The sequence below is a fragment of the Chiloscyllium punctatum genome, chromosome 8 (assembly GCF_047496795.1).
Source record: "Chiloscyllium punctatum isolate Juve2018m chromosome 8, sChiPun1.3, whole genome shotgun sequence".
NCBI lineage: Eukaryota > Metazoa > Chordata > Chondrichthyes > Orectolobiformes > Hemiscylliidae > Chiloscyllium > Chiloscyllium punctatum.
The window spans coordinates 32,108,348-32,127,935 of record NC_092746.1 but is presented as its reverse complement, the minus strand read 5'-3'; the positions used below and the strand labels follow the sequence as shown (position 1 = coordinate 32,127,935).

The window sequence follows — 19,588 nt, the reverse complement described above, 5'->3', positions numbered from 1 at the left end:
TGCTGAAAATTCCTGCTTTTTATTTATATGTTTGGGTTTCTTTGGGTTGGTGATGTCATTTCCTGTGGTGAAGTCACTTCCTGTTCTTTTTCTCCAGGGGTGGTAGATGGGGTCTAACTCGATGTGTTTGTTGATAGAGTTCCAGTTGGAATGCTGTGCTTCTAGGAATTCTCATGTGTGTCTTTGTTTGGCTTGTCCTAGGATGCATGTATTGTTGTTGTGGTTCTGTTCGCCGAGCTGGGAATTTGTCTTGGAAACGTTTCGTCCCCTGTCTAGGTGACATCCTCAGTGCTTGGGAACCTCCTGTGAAGCGCTTCTGTGCTGTTTTCTCCGGCATTTATAGTGGCCTGTCTCTGCTGCTTCCGGTTGTCAGTTCGAGCTGTCCGCTGTAGTGGCCGGTATATTGGATCCAGGTCGATGTGTTTGTTGATAGAGTCTGTGGATGAGTGCCATGCCTCTAGGAATTCCCTGGCTGTTCTCTGTTCACTAGAGAGGAAGAAAAGGACAACCAACTCCCATTCCTAGACGTGATGGTACAGAGAACACCGAACGGAGAATTCACCACAAAGGTTTACAGGAAAGCCACACACAGACCAAGTCCTAAACTATGAAAGCAACCACCCCAACACACACAAACGAATTTGCATCAGGACACTATTCAAAAGGGCCACAACACACTGCAGCACACCAGAACTGCAAAAAGAGGAAGAGGAACATCTATACAAGGTATTCGCCAAAAACGGATACCCTCGCAATTTCATCAACAGATGCCTAAGGGAGAGACAACGGAACGAGGACATGCCGCAACCCAAAGGACTAGCCACACTACCATACATCAGGAGCATTTCTGAACTGACAGCCAGACTACTGCGACCACTAGGACTCCTAACAGCACACAAACCAACAGCCACGCTCTGACAACAACTCACCAGAACAAAGGACCCGATACCCAACATGAGCAAAACTAATGTAGTGTACAAAATCCCATGCAAGGACTGCACAAAACACTACATCGGACAAACAGGAAGACAGCTAACGATCCGTATACACGAACACCAACTAGCCACGAAACGACACGATCAGCTATCCTTAGTAGCCACACACACAGACGGCAAGCAACATGATTTTGACTGGGACAACACTACTATTATAGGACAAGCCAAACAGAACAGCCAGGGAATTCCTAGAGGCATGGCACTCATCCACAGACTCTATCAACAAACACCTGGACCCAATATACCGGCCACTACAGCGGACAGCTCGAACTGACAACCAGAAGCGGCAGAGACAGGCCACTATAAATGCCGGAGAAAACAGCACAGAAGTGCTTCACAGGAGGCTCCCAAGCACTGAGGATGTCACCTAGACAGGGGACAAAACGTTTGCAAGACAAATTCCCAGCTCGGCGAACAGAACCACAACAACGAGCACCCGAGCTACAAATCTTCTCCCAAACTTTGAAATGCATGTATTGTCCCAGTCGAAGTGGTGTCCTTCCTCATCCATATTTGAGGATACTAGTGAGAGAGGGTCATGTCTTCTTGTGGCTAGTTGGTGGTCATGTATCCTGGTGGCTAGTTTTCTGCCTGTTTGTCCAATGTAGTGTTTGTTACAGTCCTTGCACGGTATTTTGTAAAACTCGCTAATTGCTGAGATGTCTGAGACATTGTTCTTGTTTGATTTAAATTTGGAAGTGTTCATCCCAGGATGCCCATGCTGGGGAGGCCTTCAGTGGAGAGCCTTGCATCTCTTCCCTTGTTGTCGATCTTCTATTTCTTATCTCCTCCATTCTGTCTCCTGGTCACGTTTCACATCAAGTGGAAATGCAATAACTGCCACATATTGCCTTGCTCCAGTACTGCTCTACCTGATTTATTTCCAGGAACTGACCAGAAGTAAGTCAAAAGCACTTTACCTGTAACTTGTTGCTTTTTAAACTAGCTTAATAGAGAATTCACCTCGCTCATTTGTGCTCGTGTTTTCAAGAGGTATGTGTGATATTATTGGTAGATTTGTGTTGCTTCAACTTGGAGTCCTGGAGATAAAACAGCGAGTTTTATAGATGTAGTAGACACTTCTGCACATGCCCATCTTCTGCTGCAATACCACATGTAGTTCAGAAGAAGTGGCCAGTAGCACAGGCCTTAATACAAGTAGCTCAGTCAGCTTTAACACCACATCCGGTGGTGCTGATCATAGTTTTCTTAGGAACTCTGAGCACTGAAATTACTTCCTTGAAATTTTGTGTTGAACTTTACCGAAGCTGATTGAAATGCTTTGAGAAAAATGGGCTGGGAAATTTCATTGGTGTCACAACTGTACATAAACAATATGGTAGGCTGGATTCATTCTGAGCCTGAAGTGCACCCTGTTTGTGCCTCCCTATCAATGTGCAGGGTCTATGCTAGCCCTGTTCAAGATAACAACTAAAATGTTCAAACTAGAGTGCAATATATATTATGGAACGCTTATTGATATTGATAAGCCTAGTGCTGATCTTTTCAGTAATTTTTGGATCATCTAAAGTCCCTTTCAGCGGCACTATAGAACTCAAGAGGGGATTTAACAATCCTTTCACACCGTCTTATAATACAGTCAAAGCAACTGATCAGGAGCCTTTGTTTAGCAATTACAGAATATGAAGTGGAGATGGACTGGGGTGGACAAAGTTTAAAAATTACACAACACCAGGATGTAGTCCAACAGGTTTATATTGGAAGTACCTTTGTCAGGTAGCTGTGGAGCAGGATCATATGACACAGAATTTATAGCAAAAGATCACAGTGTCAACACATAGGTATCATGGTTGCTTCTGTACCTGTAAATGTTATAAAAGCCTTCCTTGAGCTTCAGTCAGGAAACCATGATACAGCTTATGGTTTCATTGTATCAATCTGGGAGGGCTACCAGAAAAAAGAGGAGAAAGATATGTTCGTTGTACAAGATTATTCACTGGTGTATATATACGTAGCCATGTTTTTTGTAAAGGAAAGTAAGATTTGCAATTCAGTTGATCTCAAACGTTGACAACAAGCTACAATTACTGTTTGGATCACTTCTCCATCAAAATTATTGGGACAAGTGGCCTTTGTGGATAGGTTAGGTCAACTACTAAACATTACAACTATACTCCAGACCTCAACTACCTCTGAGGAACATCATGTAATTTCACTAGAAGAGCTAAATCTTTACCAGTGCTATACAAATGTGCACATAATTGAAATATCAGTTTAAAAGCTGCAGAAATATGACTGACTGCAAAATCCTATGGTTTATCCCTGTATCACCAGTTCTACATAAATAACTTCCCCGAACAGAAGAAAATAGATTTAAAGTGTATCTTGTTTTTAATTCCTCACATACTAAACATGTTTTCAGCTTTCTAGTATTTGCAACTTTCTCCATTTTCTGTAACAAATATCCTCTGCTTGCAGATAACTTTTTATTCTTTTTTTTTAAAACAGGCAGTGAGGTGAACTTTGTAGTGAGAGTTCAGCAACTAGACAAGTACCCAGTGGACCTCTACCATTTGGTTGACACTTCGGCATCAATGGTGGCTAATCTGGAAAGATTACACTCAATGGGACATTTTTTATCACAAAAGATGGCTAAATATTCCAGTGACTTCCGATTTGGGTTTGGATCATTTGTGGATAAGCCAGTATCTCCATTTATTAACATTCATCCAGAAAAACTTATTAATCCTTGCAGGTAATAGTTGCTGACTGTCAATTTGTGTAATAACATTTTTTATTTATTATCAAATATCGATTTATGTTTTTATTTCTTTTAATTGCAGTATTTATGAAACATCTTGTCTACCAGCACATGGGTTTAAGCATGTATTATCTCTGACAAATAATATATCTGAATTCAGAAAAGCTGTAGAGAGACAAAGAATATCTGGAAATGAGGACACACCAGAGGGAGGTTTGGATGCAATGCTTCAAGTTGCAGTTTGTGAGGTGAGTGTTTCATTGTACAGAGCCAGCCAACTGATGTTAAAGCTTCTTTTTTACTAAAGAAACTCAGGTTTATCTGAATGTGAAGGATCAGTTTATATTTCATTACATGCACTAAATGGAATTTCATGTCTTCATCCTGACCTTCATCCTAATAGGCTTCCCTGTTATCACACTGGAAACCACCTAAACCATGAATTTCTTTGAAGCATTCAGTACATGCAAGATTACAATTTATTGTTCCAAGGACATGGAGCTAAAGAGACTTTGTGGCTGAATGTCTTGAATTGAACTATATAATTGTCTTGACTTAAAGTAACCAAAACAATGGTGCTTACTTTCTATTTACTTTTATTTGATCCTGTTTTAAAATTCTCTCCAATTCCGTTGTTCCAGTACTTGGTCTAAGTGTAATCTGTTATTTTCCTTCTGGCAGAAATATTAAAATCTAGTGGATGTTTTATGATTTCTTGGCCAATTTTTCTTTGCTATATTGCAGTATGAACAGTGTGTTCTTAAAAGTGAATAGACTAGAACCTCCATTCAAAGATAAAAGAATTATCTGCTGTAACTATTTGTATGCTAATATTACAAATAGCAATTTCTAGTCCCGTGAAGCTTAGATTTAGGACAGAGTTTCAACTATAATTTTACCCTTTCTCTTTGGAAAGTTGCCATTGAATCATAAGGGAAGATTAGAAAGAAAATGGCATGAGTTCATTTCCAAGCATATGCCCGTAGCCATCTGAATTTTTTTAAAAATAAAGCTTATGTTTTAGGGCTACTTTGCACCTGGGTCAAAATCCTAGAATTTTTTCCTGATAGCATAGAAAGAGACCCTTCAGCCTAGTGTATATTTGCTCACTTCATAGAAAGACCAATCCCATAATCACTTTTTTTTTGCCTGTCCTTTACACACTGTCTTTGAAATGTTTCCTTGTTTCCAATATTTATCCACCTTTTAAAAAACGAATTGAAGTCTGTTTACAGAAGTGTAGCTAAAACCTAATGTGAAAGAACATTCTCCTAATGGCTCTTTGTTCTTTTGGAGAAATTCTTTGACTTATGCCCTCTCGTCACTGATTATTGACCTATGAGTTAACTTTCTATTAACCTAAAGAGAATTTTGAACATTTGAATGAGATATCAGGACAGGTTCTTTTGCTATGGAAAGTGATCCACCTGTTTTGGTCTTTGTGAATGAAACATTTCCTCCCTGGAGCCATCACTACTCTGCCTCCGCCATTGTCTTTTTATTCTATATATAATTCCCCAAAAAGTGAGATGATCTAACTGATGGTTTATATACATAATGAATGACCTTTTTTTGTTTTGCACTGTACATGCTGATTTATAAAATCTAAATGCAGCGTTGCTGTGTCCTCGAAGTCTTTCTGCTCATCTATTAATTTCAGTATGAATTGAACTTTTTCTTCCAAAAGATATCACATTTCTTGACACTGACTAGATAAACCTCAGATGAAGTTTAACTTTCTAATATGTCAATGCCCTCCTCGTATTGATTACAGTTTGTAAATAATTAAATGTTTTATAAAATATATGCAAGGTTGCTGTTTCTTGAATGTTCCTCTACCCTTTCCTTAGTTTCTAGAACTAAATTCAATGTTGCCTGTTTGTCTAAATGAATGTGTACCTAAATTAACATTCTTGGACATATTGCAGTAGCTCCTCTTTGCCATCTACATTACTCTTGCTCAGTTTGGCTTTGGGTAATTATATTCACCCATGTATGACTCTGTTCCTTTCCCCTAATTTGTCTCCATATTTCATTTTCCATCTACCTTGTTTAGCTTCTGATCCTCTCCAAATAGAGTTCCCCTACAATTTGATATGCCAAAAAAAACTTTGACACAAGCCCAGTATCGTTCTTATTTCTTGTAAACAGAATTGATGAAATCATACAGATTTACTTGATGTCCATCTGGATGTTTTGAGGTTTGGACTCCAGTTCATTGCAAAGGACACTTGCTGTCATACGGTCATGCAGCAGTCACAGGGAAATTGTTTTTTTTTGGGACAGTCAAAGCTTTTCAAAATGCTTTGCAGTGGATAGGGTCAAAGGCTTTTCACAGAAAAAATTAAGGCAATGTAAAGGTCTTCATGTTGTTCCAGATGTTTTTTTTCTTGGATTTGCTTTGTGATAGAGATCATTTCAATGTTCTTTTCTTAAATGGCTAGAAACCACATTGGTCTCTGGAAGCAAATCTTGAGGAGAAGGCAATTGAGGAGAATATTCCCCTCAGTGGACAGAGTGAAAATGTCTCTAAAATTCCCAAAAATTGCTTTTAATACAATTTGAAAAAGGGTTATAGAAAAATAGAACTATAATAGAATTGCTGAAGTTGGGACATAGTACCTCCTGTTCTTCCTGTACTTTTGTAAAAAGGTTTGAGATGTCACGGTTATTGGCTTCATGGGTAGAATCATGGAATCCCTACAGTGTGGAATCAGGCCAATTGGCCCATCAAGTCCACACCGCCCCTCTGAAGAGCATCCCACTCCCTGGCCTTATCCCTGTAACCCGGCATTTCCCTTGGCTAATCCACCTAGCCTGCACATCCCTGGGCACAATGGGTAATTAACATGGCCAATCCAAATAGTCTGCACATCTTTGGACTGTGGGATGTCTGCAGGAGTATTATCCAGAACATATGTCTGATACTGTAGTGATTGCAACAAGGTCAGCTAGGTAGACCTCATAGAAAATGAGTTTCTTGATTTTGACTGTCAATCTAGTCCAATCAGGGAGCCCTGGCTGACAGATAAGAACAGGAGTATCAGACATCCTGTTCACCATGAGAGTCATAGCGATGTACAGCATGGAAGCAGACCCTTCGGTCCAACCTGTCCATGCCGACCAGATATCCCAACCCAATCTAGTCCCACCTGCCAGCACCCGGCCCATATCCCTCCAAACCCTTCCTATTCATATACCCATCCAAATGCCTCTTAACTGTTGCAATTGTACCAGTCTCCACCACATCCTCTGGCAGCTCATTCCATACACGTACCACTCTCTGCGTGAAAAAGTTGCCCTTTTTATATCTTTCCGCTCTCACCCAAAACCTATGCCCTCTAGTTCTGGAGTCCCTGACCCCAGGGAAAAGACTTTGTCTATTTATCCTATCCATGTCCCTCATAATTTTGTAAACCTCTATAAGGTTACCCCTCAGCCTCCGACGCTCCAGGGAAAACAGTCCCAGCCTGTTCAGCCTCTCCCTATATCTCAAATCCTCCACCCCTGGCAACATCCTTGTAAATCTTTTCTGAGCCCTTTCAAGTTTCACAACATCTTTCCGATAGGAAGGAGACCAGAATTGCACGCAATATCCCAACCGTGGCCTAACCAATGTCCTGCACAGCCGCAACATGATCTCCCAACTCCTGTACTCAATACTCTGACCAATAAAGGAAAGCATGCCAAACGCCTTCTTCACTATCCTATCTACCTGTGACTCCACTTTCAAGGAGCTATGAACCTGCACTCCAAGGTGTCTTTGTTAAGCGACACTCCCTAGTACCTTACCATTAAGTGTATAAGTCCTGCTAAGATTTGCTTTCCCAAAATGCAGCACCTCACATTTATCTGAATTAAACTCCATCTGCCACTTCTCAGCTCATTGGCTCATCTGATCAAGATCCTGTTGTAATCTGAGCTAACCTTCTTCACTGTCCACTGCACCTCCAATTTTGGTGTCATCTGCAAATTTACTAACTGTACCTCTTATGCTCACATCCAAATCATTATGTAAATGACAAAAAGTAGATGACCCAGCACAGATCCTTGAGGCACTCCACTGGTCACAGGACTCCAGTCTGAAAACAACCCTCCACCACCACCCTCTGTCTTCTACCTTTGAGCCAGTTCTGTATCCACATGGCTAGTTCTCACTGTATTCCATGAGATCTAACCTTGCTAATCAGTCTCCCATGAGGAACCTTGTCAAACGCCTTACTGAAGTCCATATCGATCACATCTACCACTCTGCGCTCCTCAATCGTCTTTGTTACTTCTTCAAAAAACTCAATCAAGTTTGTGAGACATGATTTCCCATGCACAAAGCCATGTTGACTATCCCTAATCCGTCATAGAGTCATAGAGATGTACAGCATGGAAACAGACCCTTCGGTCCAAGCTGTCCATGCCGACCAGATATCCCAGCCCAATCTAGTTCCACTTGCTAGCACGCATATCCCTCCAAACCCTTCCTATTCATATACCCATCCAAATGCCTCTTAAAGCCCTTGGTTTTCCAAATACATGTACATTCTGTTCCTCCAGACTCCCTTCAACATCTTGCCCACCACTGAGGTCAGGCTCACCGGTCTATAGTTCCCTGGCTTGTCTTTACTGCCCTTCTTAAACAGTGGCACCATGTTTGCCAACCTCCAGTCTTCTGGCATCTCGCCTGTGACTATCGATGATACAAATATCTCAGCTGGCTCTGAAGGAGCTGGATCAGTGTTAAGGACACTCTCCATGTAATAAGGGGTGACTTGGTAATGGGATACTGGCCTCTGTGAAGTTACTTGCGATATTATTGATTCTTGATGGAGAAGGCTTCAGTAAGTGTTGAACCGCAGTACTTTGTGCTTCAGATTGGCAGAAGTGGAGGTTGCAGAAATTGTTTCATTTTAAGTCAATATGTGATCCTGTTGGCCTGGAAGATAAAGTGTATCACGTGCAACTCTGCTTAGCATTGGACTTCTTTGGTCTTCTCTCACCACCAGTTATTTTTATTGTATTAGGATATAGACATTCTTCTCATTCTCTCTCTCAACTTTGAACAAGGTTGTGTGATTGTTCCAACTGTCATCACTATCTACTTCAACCTGGACATGGAACACTTTTGTGATGAACTTTTACAACGGACCATCATTGACTTTAGACTCGATGGAAAGTTTTTCAACTTCAAGAAGCTGAGAGCCCAGACTTGGGTAATGGTCCAGCTCATCCACAATCTGCATGAGGTGCTGATGTGGCCCATACTGCTGGCAATATTCAGTCAACTTTCAGCCTCTCCAACTCGTTTACATTACAAGTGTTAGTCTTTCACTTGGACCATCAGCATGACCAAAATCCTTCAGCAGCTCATCCTGGACAAGCACCAACATCTCTAATTTTTGTATTAATGGGAAAATTGTAGGAGTTGTTCAACATTTCCCACATCTCAGCCGTTAATTTACTCAACAGGGCACCATCAAAGAAGATAACAGGCTTGAAGGATTAAATGGCCTATTCCTGCTCTGATTTTCTTTGTTTAGAGTCAGCTGCACCAATGCAACCTTCTAAAAACTGCAAAACTAGCTTTCCCCAGTAGGGATCTCCATTTGAGGACAAAAGCTTTAATCCACAATGTTGTTGTCATTATTGTTGCTACAGCCTGCTCTCTATGACAGCGAGCCTACCAGAGATCTGCAGGCATTGGATCATTTTCACCAGTCAAACTTCCACAAGAAACACCGTCAAGTAAGAAACAAGAAAATTAAACTCCAGCATTCTCCAGAAGCCAGTTCCTCCAGTGTCAGTTTACTGCACTGGTCTTGTTACTGCATTTGCATGTCATACTTTTGAAGCACAACTTGAAGGTGGAACTCAAACTGGAGGGGGATAGAGAAAATGTTTTAAATACACTCAGAAAATCTAATTGAAAAGGGGGCGAATTGATACCGGTGTGTCAGAGGAATCTGCAGCAAATGGTATTCTTTGGTACTGCCTTGAATGTATTTCTGCATTCAAAAAGTCACACCATAGATTCTGATTGCGTAAGCTGCAGAGAAGTGGCAAAAGTGGAAGGAGAGAAAGCAGAACTCTGGCTTGAGAATCCCCCTTCCTCATGGCAATTCTGCTCAAAGCCCTGTAGCTCCAAAATTAGCTTGCTGATTCACCTGAGGGCAAAAAAACCATGAAGCTTGGTAGATGTTTTGAATGACCAACAATGCTGACAACATCGGGTGCTGTCATGCAATCTCTCACACTATCAATCCTCTTTTTCCTAATTTCTGTCCTCTTTTGTAATGTAGCCCTGGACATTTAGCTCCAAATCCTGCATTGGTCCAAGCCATTTCTCTGTTACCTGACATTGTATTTACTTCACGTAGAAAGGTGTGTCTTCAGTAAGAACATGAGTCCCAATCTTGCTTAGATGAATTGAATTCATTCTGTGCAAATTACTTGTATTCCAGAACTGCTCTGCTTGTCATGGAACTGGGTTTTTCTTTCCCTCCTGCACCATTTCCCCAGTCACATGTTTTTTTTCAAAGGAGGAATCCATCAAAACTTGTACAGTCAAGATAGTGTTCCACTTCAAACAGTTGATTCTTCCAATCTCTTAATGCAATCCAATTCCCTGCCTATTCATAGAAATTGAAGAAAATCCTACAGCTCTTATATTTTCAGTTTCAGGAAGCAAATGGGAAACATTATGGGCAATGGGTAACTTTTTTTTTGAAGAAATCCTTTTGCAAGTAGATGTCATTCAGGACAAGTTGTTGCTGTAATTAAAGTAGAAAGCTGGTTATGCTGAATGCTGACAGATACTGAATGGACTAATGATGACAGAATTTTAAGCATGTGTGAGTTGGCCTCTTTCTCGTGATGCAGCAATTAGTTTAAGTTATCCTTCATTTGATGGAAGAAAAGCTTGTGGCCAGCTTGCAAATGGATTCGCATGTGAATATCATCCTGCAGCAGAAATATCAATTTATTAATCAAAAATCTTAAATTGAATAGAAAACTTTGCTCAGCTTGTGATTTGCAGCCTTCTTCTGAAAGAGGTGTGTTTCCCTCTTAGAAGCTGCACCAAGTGCCTCAAAGCCTAAATAATTATAGTGCTGGAGGTTCTACATTTGGGTTTATGTGAATCGACTCGTGTAAAACCTTCAGCATAACTTTCACCTCTTTAACACTGGTGCAGTGTCGAATGCATTGTGGGCATATTTTCCGGATAATGTTGCATGCTAACTGCTTTTGCTTGTCAGTTTCTCACTCCTGTTAGTGAAACTAATAGCATTAAAATGATAAAACCTTTAGTCTTTCAAGAACCTTATCACGTAATGTACAAATTATCCATTTTCCTTCTTCAAAATACCATAAGAATAGCTGTTGTGAAGCACAGAAATACCAATGTGGTGTGACAACACTTTGTCCTGGACTTATGGTTGAGATATGTTGTGAATGTTTTCCACTTCTAAAAACGGGAATGTGATTGTTAGTATGCTTTGCTTATTTAAATAACAAAAACTAAAAATGTTTCTTAAATTTTCTACTTGTTCTACTTTGGATGCCAGTCAATTCATTCCAATTGAACAATCAAAATATGCAAATGACAATATTTAATTTATGTATTTTAAATGGTTCATCAACTGCCTAACTGTCCATATCATAACCAAGACACTAAATCTAGCTCTGGATGATAGAAAACTGTTCAATTGAGCAAAACAAATCATTTATGCAATGGCATTCTTGGCGGCTTTTGAGTTTTGAAGGATTTTTTAAAAGAAAATTCATATTTGGGTCTCTCTAACCAGCGTTCTGCCTTTTGCCACAGTACTGAAACAGACTTTATCAAATTCACAAATAGCATCCTGTGTGGTGTGATAAAAGTCAAAAATCTTCTGCAATGTTTCTCCAATATTGTTCTGCTTAGTATGACAGTTTTCACCTCATCAATCAAATTGGAGCCAGAGAATAACCATCAGTTGCTCCATCTCCCATTCCGACAATTCCCTACTGGGAATTAATCTGTGGCCCCCTTTATCTTGTCTGAGCTATAGGGAGAGGCTGAATAGGCTGGGACTGTTTTGCCTGGAGCGTCGGAGGCTGAGGAGTGACCTTAGAGGTTTATAGAATCATGAGGGGCATGGAAAGGGTAAATAGACAAGGTCTTTTCCCTGGGGTGGGGGAGTCCAGAACTAGAGGGCATAGGTTTAGGCGAGAGGGGAAAGATATAAAAAGGACCTATGGGGCAACTTTCTCACGCAGAGGCTGGTGCGTGTATGGAATGAGCTGCCAGAGGAAGTGATGGAGGCTGGTACAATTACAGCATTTAAGAGGCATTTGGATGGGTATATGAATAAGGAGGGTTTAGAGGGATGTGGGCCAAGTGCTGGCATATGGAACTAGATTAGGTTTGGATAGCTGGTTGGCATGGACAAGTTGGTCCGAAGGGTCTGTTTCCATGCTGCACATCTCTAAGTGCTGCCCTTTTGTCAAAAAGATCTGAAAGCACATTAGTTTCCACATATTCACCTCATCATTAGCAGTAACATGCCCTCTACTGTCTGTGAATTGCCAGAATGCTTATCTGAAATTCAATACTGGATGTATGAAAGTTTCCTTGTATTACACGTTGTTAGGGTGAAAGCAGTGGTCTTCACGATAAACTTCATTCCTTTCCTACTTCCTTTCTATTTCTGACAAAATACCTGAAGTTAGCCCAGACCGTTTGAAACCTCAATACCATTTCCAACCCTGTGATGACTTTGCAGCGACCTATTTGCACCGTCAAAAGACCACCCGGTATCACCAATGTATCTGCCTACCTCTGTCCTGCCACTGCTCTGCTGCTCCCCTCCTTCATGCCTGTTGCTACCTCTTAACTTGATTACTCCACTGCACTTTAGGTTAGCCTCTGCATGAACTTGAGGTCATTAAATGCATTAGTAGTTAGATTTCAACACTGAATACTGTTCAATGATTCCTCCAATACTGTCCCCTTTCTTCTCACCCCTGTGCTTGCTGAACTATGCTCACTCCAAGTTAAGCTTCTTAAATCCCTCTTTGACACGACCTTGCCCTTTCACTCTCCTCTCCTCTTCTCCAGCACCACCCCCCTTGAGATTTTTGCTATTGTCTAATTCCAACTGTGCCTGAGTAGCACACTGTGAGCCAAAGCTTGTTTGTTTAAGTCCCACTGCAGCATCCAAATGCAAAAATCAACAATGACATTCCAGTGCAGTATCGAGGATGTCCTAAAATGTCAGATGTGCTGTAAGTCAGATGAAATGCTTAACTAAAGCCCGTCAGTGCAGTCAGGTAGACTTCTATTTCAGAAAGGAGCAAGGCAGGTATCCAGATGTCCTGACAACCCTTTCACTCAAAAAGCTACACATACAAAATAAGGTTATCAGATCATTATCACACTGTAGGAGCATGCTGTGCAAAACTTGCTTTCAACATTATAGCAATGATTACAGCTGAAAAATATTTCAATGCTCGTAAAATGCCTTGAGTCATCTAATGATTGTGAAAGGAATTTTATAAATGCATGTCTTTTTTCTTTGAGCATCCCCAATTTTTAGTCACTTCACTGTTAATGTTTGTACCCTGAGCAGCCTAGGCCCTAAACTCTGGAATTCCTTCCTTAAACATCCTCACTTCTCCACATCATTTTCCGTTTTGCACCACTCCTTAAAACATATGTCTCTAAACAGGATTTTGCTCCAATATTTCTTTGTTTGGCTTGTTTTACACTACATCTGAAAAGTGCATTGGGATTAAGGCATGGTATAAGTATACATTATTGTTAATATTACATCATTAAAATTAAACTCTTGTGTCTAATCAAATTCCTAAAATTTGAAATCTGAAACAATGAAATTCACATTTTCAAGTTACATTAGCTGCTGCATTGCTTTATTGAAAATTACGTGTAGTTTTTTTTTGGTGTGATTTTTAGCCTACTTCCTACTTGCATAGTTGGAAAACTTGTTTGATTCCCACGAGGAAGAATGAAACATACAGTTCAGTTTCTCAGCAGTTCATCTGGTCAGCTGATGAAAGTGTTAATCATTCATGGGATGGGTGTTTAGTTTCAGTCTGTGTAAGTATTCTGTAGCAGACCTTCCCCACCAGCTGAAGCACTGAAACAATTAATGTAACAATTGCACTAGAATCCATGTTGAACAGATGTTGTGTCAGAGTTTAACTGTTCTACTGTTGAATTCCCTCCAGCTTAGTGGGTGAGCTAATTCCTGCAAAGTTTTAATTGCTTTATTTTGGAAAACTGATGTGAAGTACTCTGCACGTTCATTTGTAGAACTCCAGTCTTAATAAGCGATTGTATGAGCTTTCTTAAGGAAAAAAGACAAAATGACACAGAAAGGGAAAATGTTTGAGATGTTGGTTTATCTCCATCCTCCAGGCCAATGTTGCCATTGTTTTTATTCAATGATAGCAAAACCTGCCCTTCATTTTTGTGGCCAATTTGAGATAGCTTTATTCTGTATCTAAACTATGCTGTCCCTGCTGTAGGAATGCTTCATACTAGTGCTGAGTTCAAAAATGTTAATCCAGGGGCTTTGAAATAAGCATAAAAAAATTTGGACTATGTAATGTTGTTTCCCTTTATCACCACTTTTTGACCCAAAACTCAAGTTCCATTTTTGTCTGAGATTTCTGACCAGTCAGGCGACATTACAGTCTAGCAGTACAAATGGTTTCTATGTACTTCCTGGTTTATTCAATTTGGCCTTTTCTTTGCTTTAGAATCAAATAGGATGGCGTAAGGAAGCAAAACATTTGCTGCTGATGATAACTGATCAGCTATCTCACTTGGCGCTTGACAGCAAATTGGGTGGCATTGTCCTGCCTAATGATGGGAACTGCCACCTAAAGGACAATATGTACACCCATTCAACTATTATGGTAAGGTAACTTGAGTACCTCTTATTGCTTTAGCTAAATACAACGAAAATATATTGTAGTACCTTTAATAAATGCATGTAGAAGATGCCCTTCACCTGCCGACACCTATATTTTAGGAACAGTACAACAATGTAATAATTTTCTGTCCAAAGGTGTCCATTTGTCTGCTATAAAGGGATTTTAAAAAGATATTTATGCTTTCAAAACACATAATCGATGTCACTAGTTCAAGAAAAGGAGGTCAGTGAACTGAATTGGCATAAAGTCTTTTCACATTGGAGAAACTGGGTTTGACCTCCATTGAGGTTATTTTAGTTTTTTTTCCCCCAATATTCTTGAACTGTGTCTGTCAATATCTGCATGATGATTTGGACCAGATGAAGAAATGTGAAGAGGTGTGTAGGAAGTGCAACACTTTTTGTTTCCCAAGAGAGATTTTTGATTTAACTTTTCTTAAAGAGCATTTCAGGATTTGTCATTTGATACCCTGCTGATTGGTATCTGATATGTCCAGTATCAGTACCCAAGTGTTCCAGGCATGATCTGACAAATATTTGCATAATTTGTAACAAGACCTTCCTATTTTTATACCCATTCCCTTTGAAATTAAGGTTAACCATTTCTCAACCTGAGAACCAAAGAACAAAGAGCAATACAGGGCCCCTCTACTCTCCAAGCTCACAATGCCACATTTTGCTATTCCATGCTAAGACAGTCTTCATTTACAGGCTCCGTATCCCTCCATTCCCTTCCTATTCATGTATTCATTCAGGTACTTCTTGAATGCTGCTATTGTGTCAGCTTCCACCACCTCCTCTAGTGACGCGTTCCTGGCACTCACCACTCTTTGTGTGAAAAACTTGCCTTGCACCTCTATTTTAATCCTACCATCCTACCTTTCATTCTATTTATGCCATTCACAATCTTATGAACTTCTATAAGGTTGCCCCTCAACCTCTTGCGTTCCAGTGAAAACAAACTCAGTCTATCCAGCCTTTGTTCATAGCTAAAATCCCCCATACCAGGTAACATCCTGGTAAACCTTTTCTGTACCCTGTCCAAAGCATCTACATCCATTCTCATAAAGCTCTTCTACATTCTCTCCTTCTTGAAATATGGTGCCCAGAACTGTGCTGAATACTCCAGCTGAGAGCTAATAGTGTTATTTACAACTTTAGCATCACTTCCATGCTCCTATGCACTATGCTGCCATTAAGAGTACCCAGGATACTGTCCATTTTAATTGCTTGCTCTATCTATGCTGTCAGCTTCAGTGACTTATGCATATATTTGACCAAGTCTCCTTTTTTGTACACAACATTTAGTGTGGTGTCACTTATTTTATAATGTATTTCCATGTTCTTTCTATCAAAATGTCCCGGTTTCCTCTCTAAAGATGTGCAAGTTAGGCGAATTGGCCATGCTAAATTGCCCATAGTGTTCAGGGATATGTAGGTTAGGTGTAATAGTCAGGGTAAATGTAGAGTAATGGGGAATGGGTTTGGATGGGATACTCTTCGGAGGGTCAATGTGGACTTGTTGGGATGAAGGGCCTGTTTCCACACTGTAAGGATTCTATGATTCTGTGAAAATGTATGGTCTCTCACTTTTCTGCATTAAACTTCATCTGTCATCTATCTGCCCACTCCACCAACTTGTTAATGTCCCTTTATAGTTTTACACTGTCCTTCTCACATTTTATAAAGCTTCTGATGTTTGTATCATCTGCAAACTTTCAAATTGCTCCCTGTATGGCAAGGTCAACTTTTATAAATTTCAAGAAAAACTACAGTCTCAAAACTGACCTCTGGGAATCTTGAGTACAAACCTTCCTCCAGGCTGAAAAATAACCATTAACAATTTCTCCTTGTTTTCTATCCCTTGGCCAATTTTCTTTATATGTTACTACTGTCCACTTTATTCCACAAGCTTCAAATTTTCTTACGTCTTATTTGAGTCACTTGCAATACACTTATTAACTCCTCATGTTACATTTATCAAGAACAATGGCAAGTTAGTTAAACCGTATTCTCCCTTAAAGAGTCCCTGCTGGATCTCCCTCATTTAACTCATGTGATTATGAAGTCGATCCTGAATGATTGGTTCTAGATATTTCCCCACTACTGAAGATAAAGTGACTGGTCTGTAATTGTTGGGTTTATCCTTACAACCCTTTCTGAACAAGGGCATTGCATTTTATTTTGTGTCAAAATCCTGGAACTGCCTTCCTCATGGTATGGTGGATTTCCCTATTCCAAAGCGGTTCAAGAAAGCAACTCACCACCACCATCCCAAAGGCAATACGTGCCGCCCACATCCCATGAATGGGTAAAAATTTGCAATTCTCCAGTCCTCTGAGCCTTGGTCCTGGTGCCTTGACAACTTAAAGGCTGATAGTATAATCTTTATAATTTTTTCAAACCCTTCCAATGACTGAGTTTTCTTCACTGTTACCTCACCTGGACAACATCTCCTTCATTGTGTGAAGATGCATGCTAAGAATTCACTTAATATTTCAGCCATGACCTTTACCTTGATGAATAAATTCCCTGTGGTTCTGGCTTGCCCTACTCTTCCTTTGACCACCCATTTATTGCTGGTAGGCCTGCAGAAAAATTGGAATTTTTTTTATTAGCTACCAGTCTTTCTTATCATGGATCCTCTTTGCTTCTTCTGGTTTCTTTCTCATCTCACTTCTGAACCTTCTATATTTAGCTAGGTTCTCAGTTGTATTTTTTACCTAACAACTGTCATAAATACACATATTTTCTTCTTTATTGTAAACCCTGTCTCTTTCCTTGTGTTGTAAGGTCTGGGTTTATGTGCTCTAACTCTTCCTTTTGCAGTAACATATCTCAAATGTGCACAAGCCATTTCTTCATTAAGTACAGCCCAATGTTCAGCCACAAGTATCCCCATCTGCCTTTTCTTCCAGTCTTTCTGGTCTCAGCTGGCTCTTGTCCCATTCTCTCCCTCTTAACTATTCTTACTTTAGATTATCCATTATCCTTTTCCAAAGTTTTCCTTAAACCTTGTGCTAGACTGATCACCATTCTCTAAAAGCTCCCCTTGTACATTTTGCTCTACTTGGCCAGGCTCGTTCACAAGACCCAGGTCCAGCAGTGTCTGTTTTCATGTTGGACTCTGCAGACACTGTTACAGAATTCACCTGAACATAGTCTACGAATGCTCATCCCTCATTGCTTTTTTTTATAGACAATCCCAGTCTATATTTGGTTAATTAAAAATCCCTCATTGTAAATACTCATTGATGTTTGCACCTATCCGTAACTTTCTTGTGGATTTGTTTTGTTTGCAAATGTCAGGAAAAAAAAAGTCTTTTTTTTTTAACCTGAGCCATGCCCTCTCAGATACTCAGACTTCAGTGAAAAGTCACTCCTATCTCCACTCTGAAGCTTTTAGTTCAATTGGTATGGCTGTGATCATTTCCTTAAGGCAAATTGCTGTCCATTAACTTGATGCTTTTTTTCAGTTAATGAGACTCTTAATCAAGTTGCTAATGCAACTCACTTCTTTTTTTCAATCATGGGTTCAATAAACACATATCTTCCACACTTTTATAAGGTGTCTTCGCTTCTAACACTTTTATAATCTTCTGCTTTGTGCATCCTTCTTCCCACTGACCCCCGTATCATCAGAGTTGCTGTTTTTAACAGTCTCCAAGCTGTTGACACCCAGTCCTGACAGTTTGGAGACATAATAACAGATCTGCTGATCTGTGCCTCTTTTATTTTTCCATCATGAATCTCTTCCTGTCCCCTTTCTAATGGATAAAATTCAAGTCAGCAAACACCTTAGCAAGTATTTCCCCATGTTGATTAGTCATTCAGCTGAAATCACATGATTTCTAATAAGTGATGTTTTGAACTTGATGTTCAAAAAGGCTTTCTGACCTTTTTACTTTGTGAAAAGAAAGGGAGATCTTCGCAGAAATGGAAACCAAAGTTCATATTTTTTCCTCTACTTCAAAAACCAAGGTCACAAATAAACCTGTTGGACTTTAATCTGGTGTCGTGTGACTTCTGACTTTGTCCACCGCAGTCCAACACTGGCACCTCTACATCATGTCTTGCTTAATTGTGCAGAGCAGGCCTGTGTTCTTTGGGAAGGCCACTCCAGCTAGTTAATAGTTAGAAACAAATTGTGAATAAGGATGAAGGAGTCCATACAATTTCAGGCTTCTGGCACTTTTTGGTTGACAAGTTTTCAAACCTCCATCAAGGAAAAGTTTGAGTAAATCATGACGATCAACTTCAAACTGTAGAAAACCTGGTTGTACTGGTGTTAAGTGAATATAAACATTAGATTTTGGGCATAACTCTCCCTCTCAGTCTACTTGCTTAAATTTTGAGAAAACATGTAGGCTGTTCTTTGCGGTGATGGGGAGCTACATTATTGAGAAGTAGTTGCAACAAACGTATGGCTATAGGTTTGTTCGCTGAGCTGGAAGGTTCATTTTCAAATGTTTCATCACCATACTAGGTAACATCATCAGTGAGCATCCGGATGAAGTACTGCTGGAATGGCCCGCTTTCTGTTTGTGTTTAGGTTTCCTTGGGTTGGTGGTGTCATTTCCTGTGGTGATGTCATTTCCTGACTTCACCAGAGGAAAAGACATCACCAACCCAAGGAAACCTAAACACACAAACAATGCGGGCTATACCACCCATGCTTCATGCGGACGCTCACTGATCATGGTACCTAGTATGGTGACAAAACGTCTGAAAACGAACCTTCCGGCTCAGCGAGTAAACCTGCATCCAGAACCTCAACCTGAGCTACAAATCTTCTCCAAACTCGCAAAAAAAGTATCTTGAAGCTATGAATATGATTGAGGAAATTTGTATGTAGAGATGTTTCACTGGTAGAAATTAGTTAAGCATGTTATTAACCTCTGAATTCAACAGGGAAATGCCACTCTTGTGCCATTATTCCA

At 40.1% G+C, this 19,588-nt stretch overlaps 1 protein-coding gene across 5 annotated transcripts in view; it reads left to right on the top strand.

Moving 5' to 3' along the window:
- The window catches only part of itgb8 (integrin, beta 8), a 105,978-nt gene that overhangs the window by 10,735 nt on the left and 75,655 nt on the right, over nucleotides 1-19,588 (top strand). For 4 of the 5 annotated variants that reach the window (XR_011961301.1, XM_072575338.1, XM_072575337.1 and 1 more), the window contains exons 4-6: nucleotides 3,465-3,711; nucleotides 3,800-3,965; nucleotides 14,473-14,631. Coding sequence is in view for 4 of the 5 variants with exons in the window: in XM_072575338.1 (XP_072431439.1) it covers nucleotides 3,465-3,711; nucleotides 3,800-3,965; nucleotides 14,473-14,631 (572 nt within the window). In the remaining variant the exon portion in view is untranslated. The remainder of the gene's footprint in view (nucleotides 1-3,464; nucleotides 3,712-3,799; nucleotides 3,966-14,472; nucleotides 14,632-19,588) is intronic. The other variant, XM_072575340.1, reaches the window with a different exon arrangement.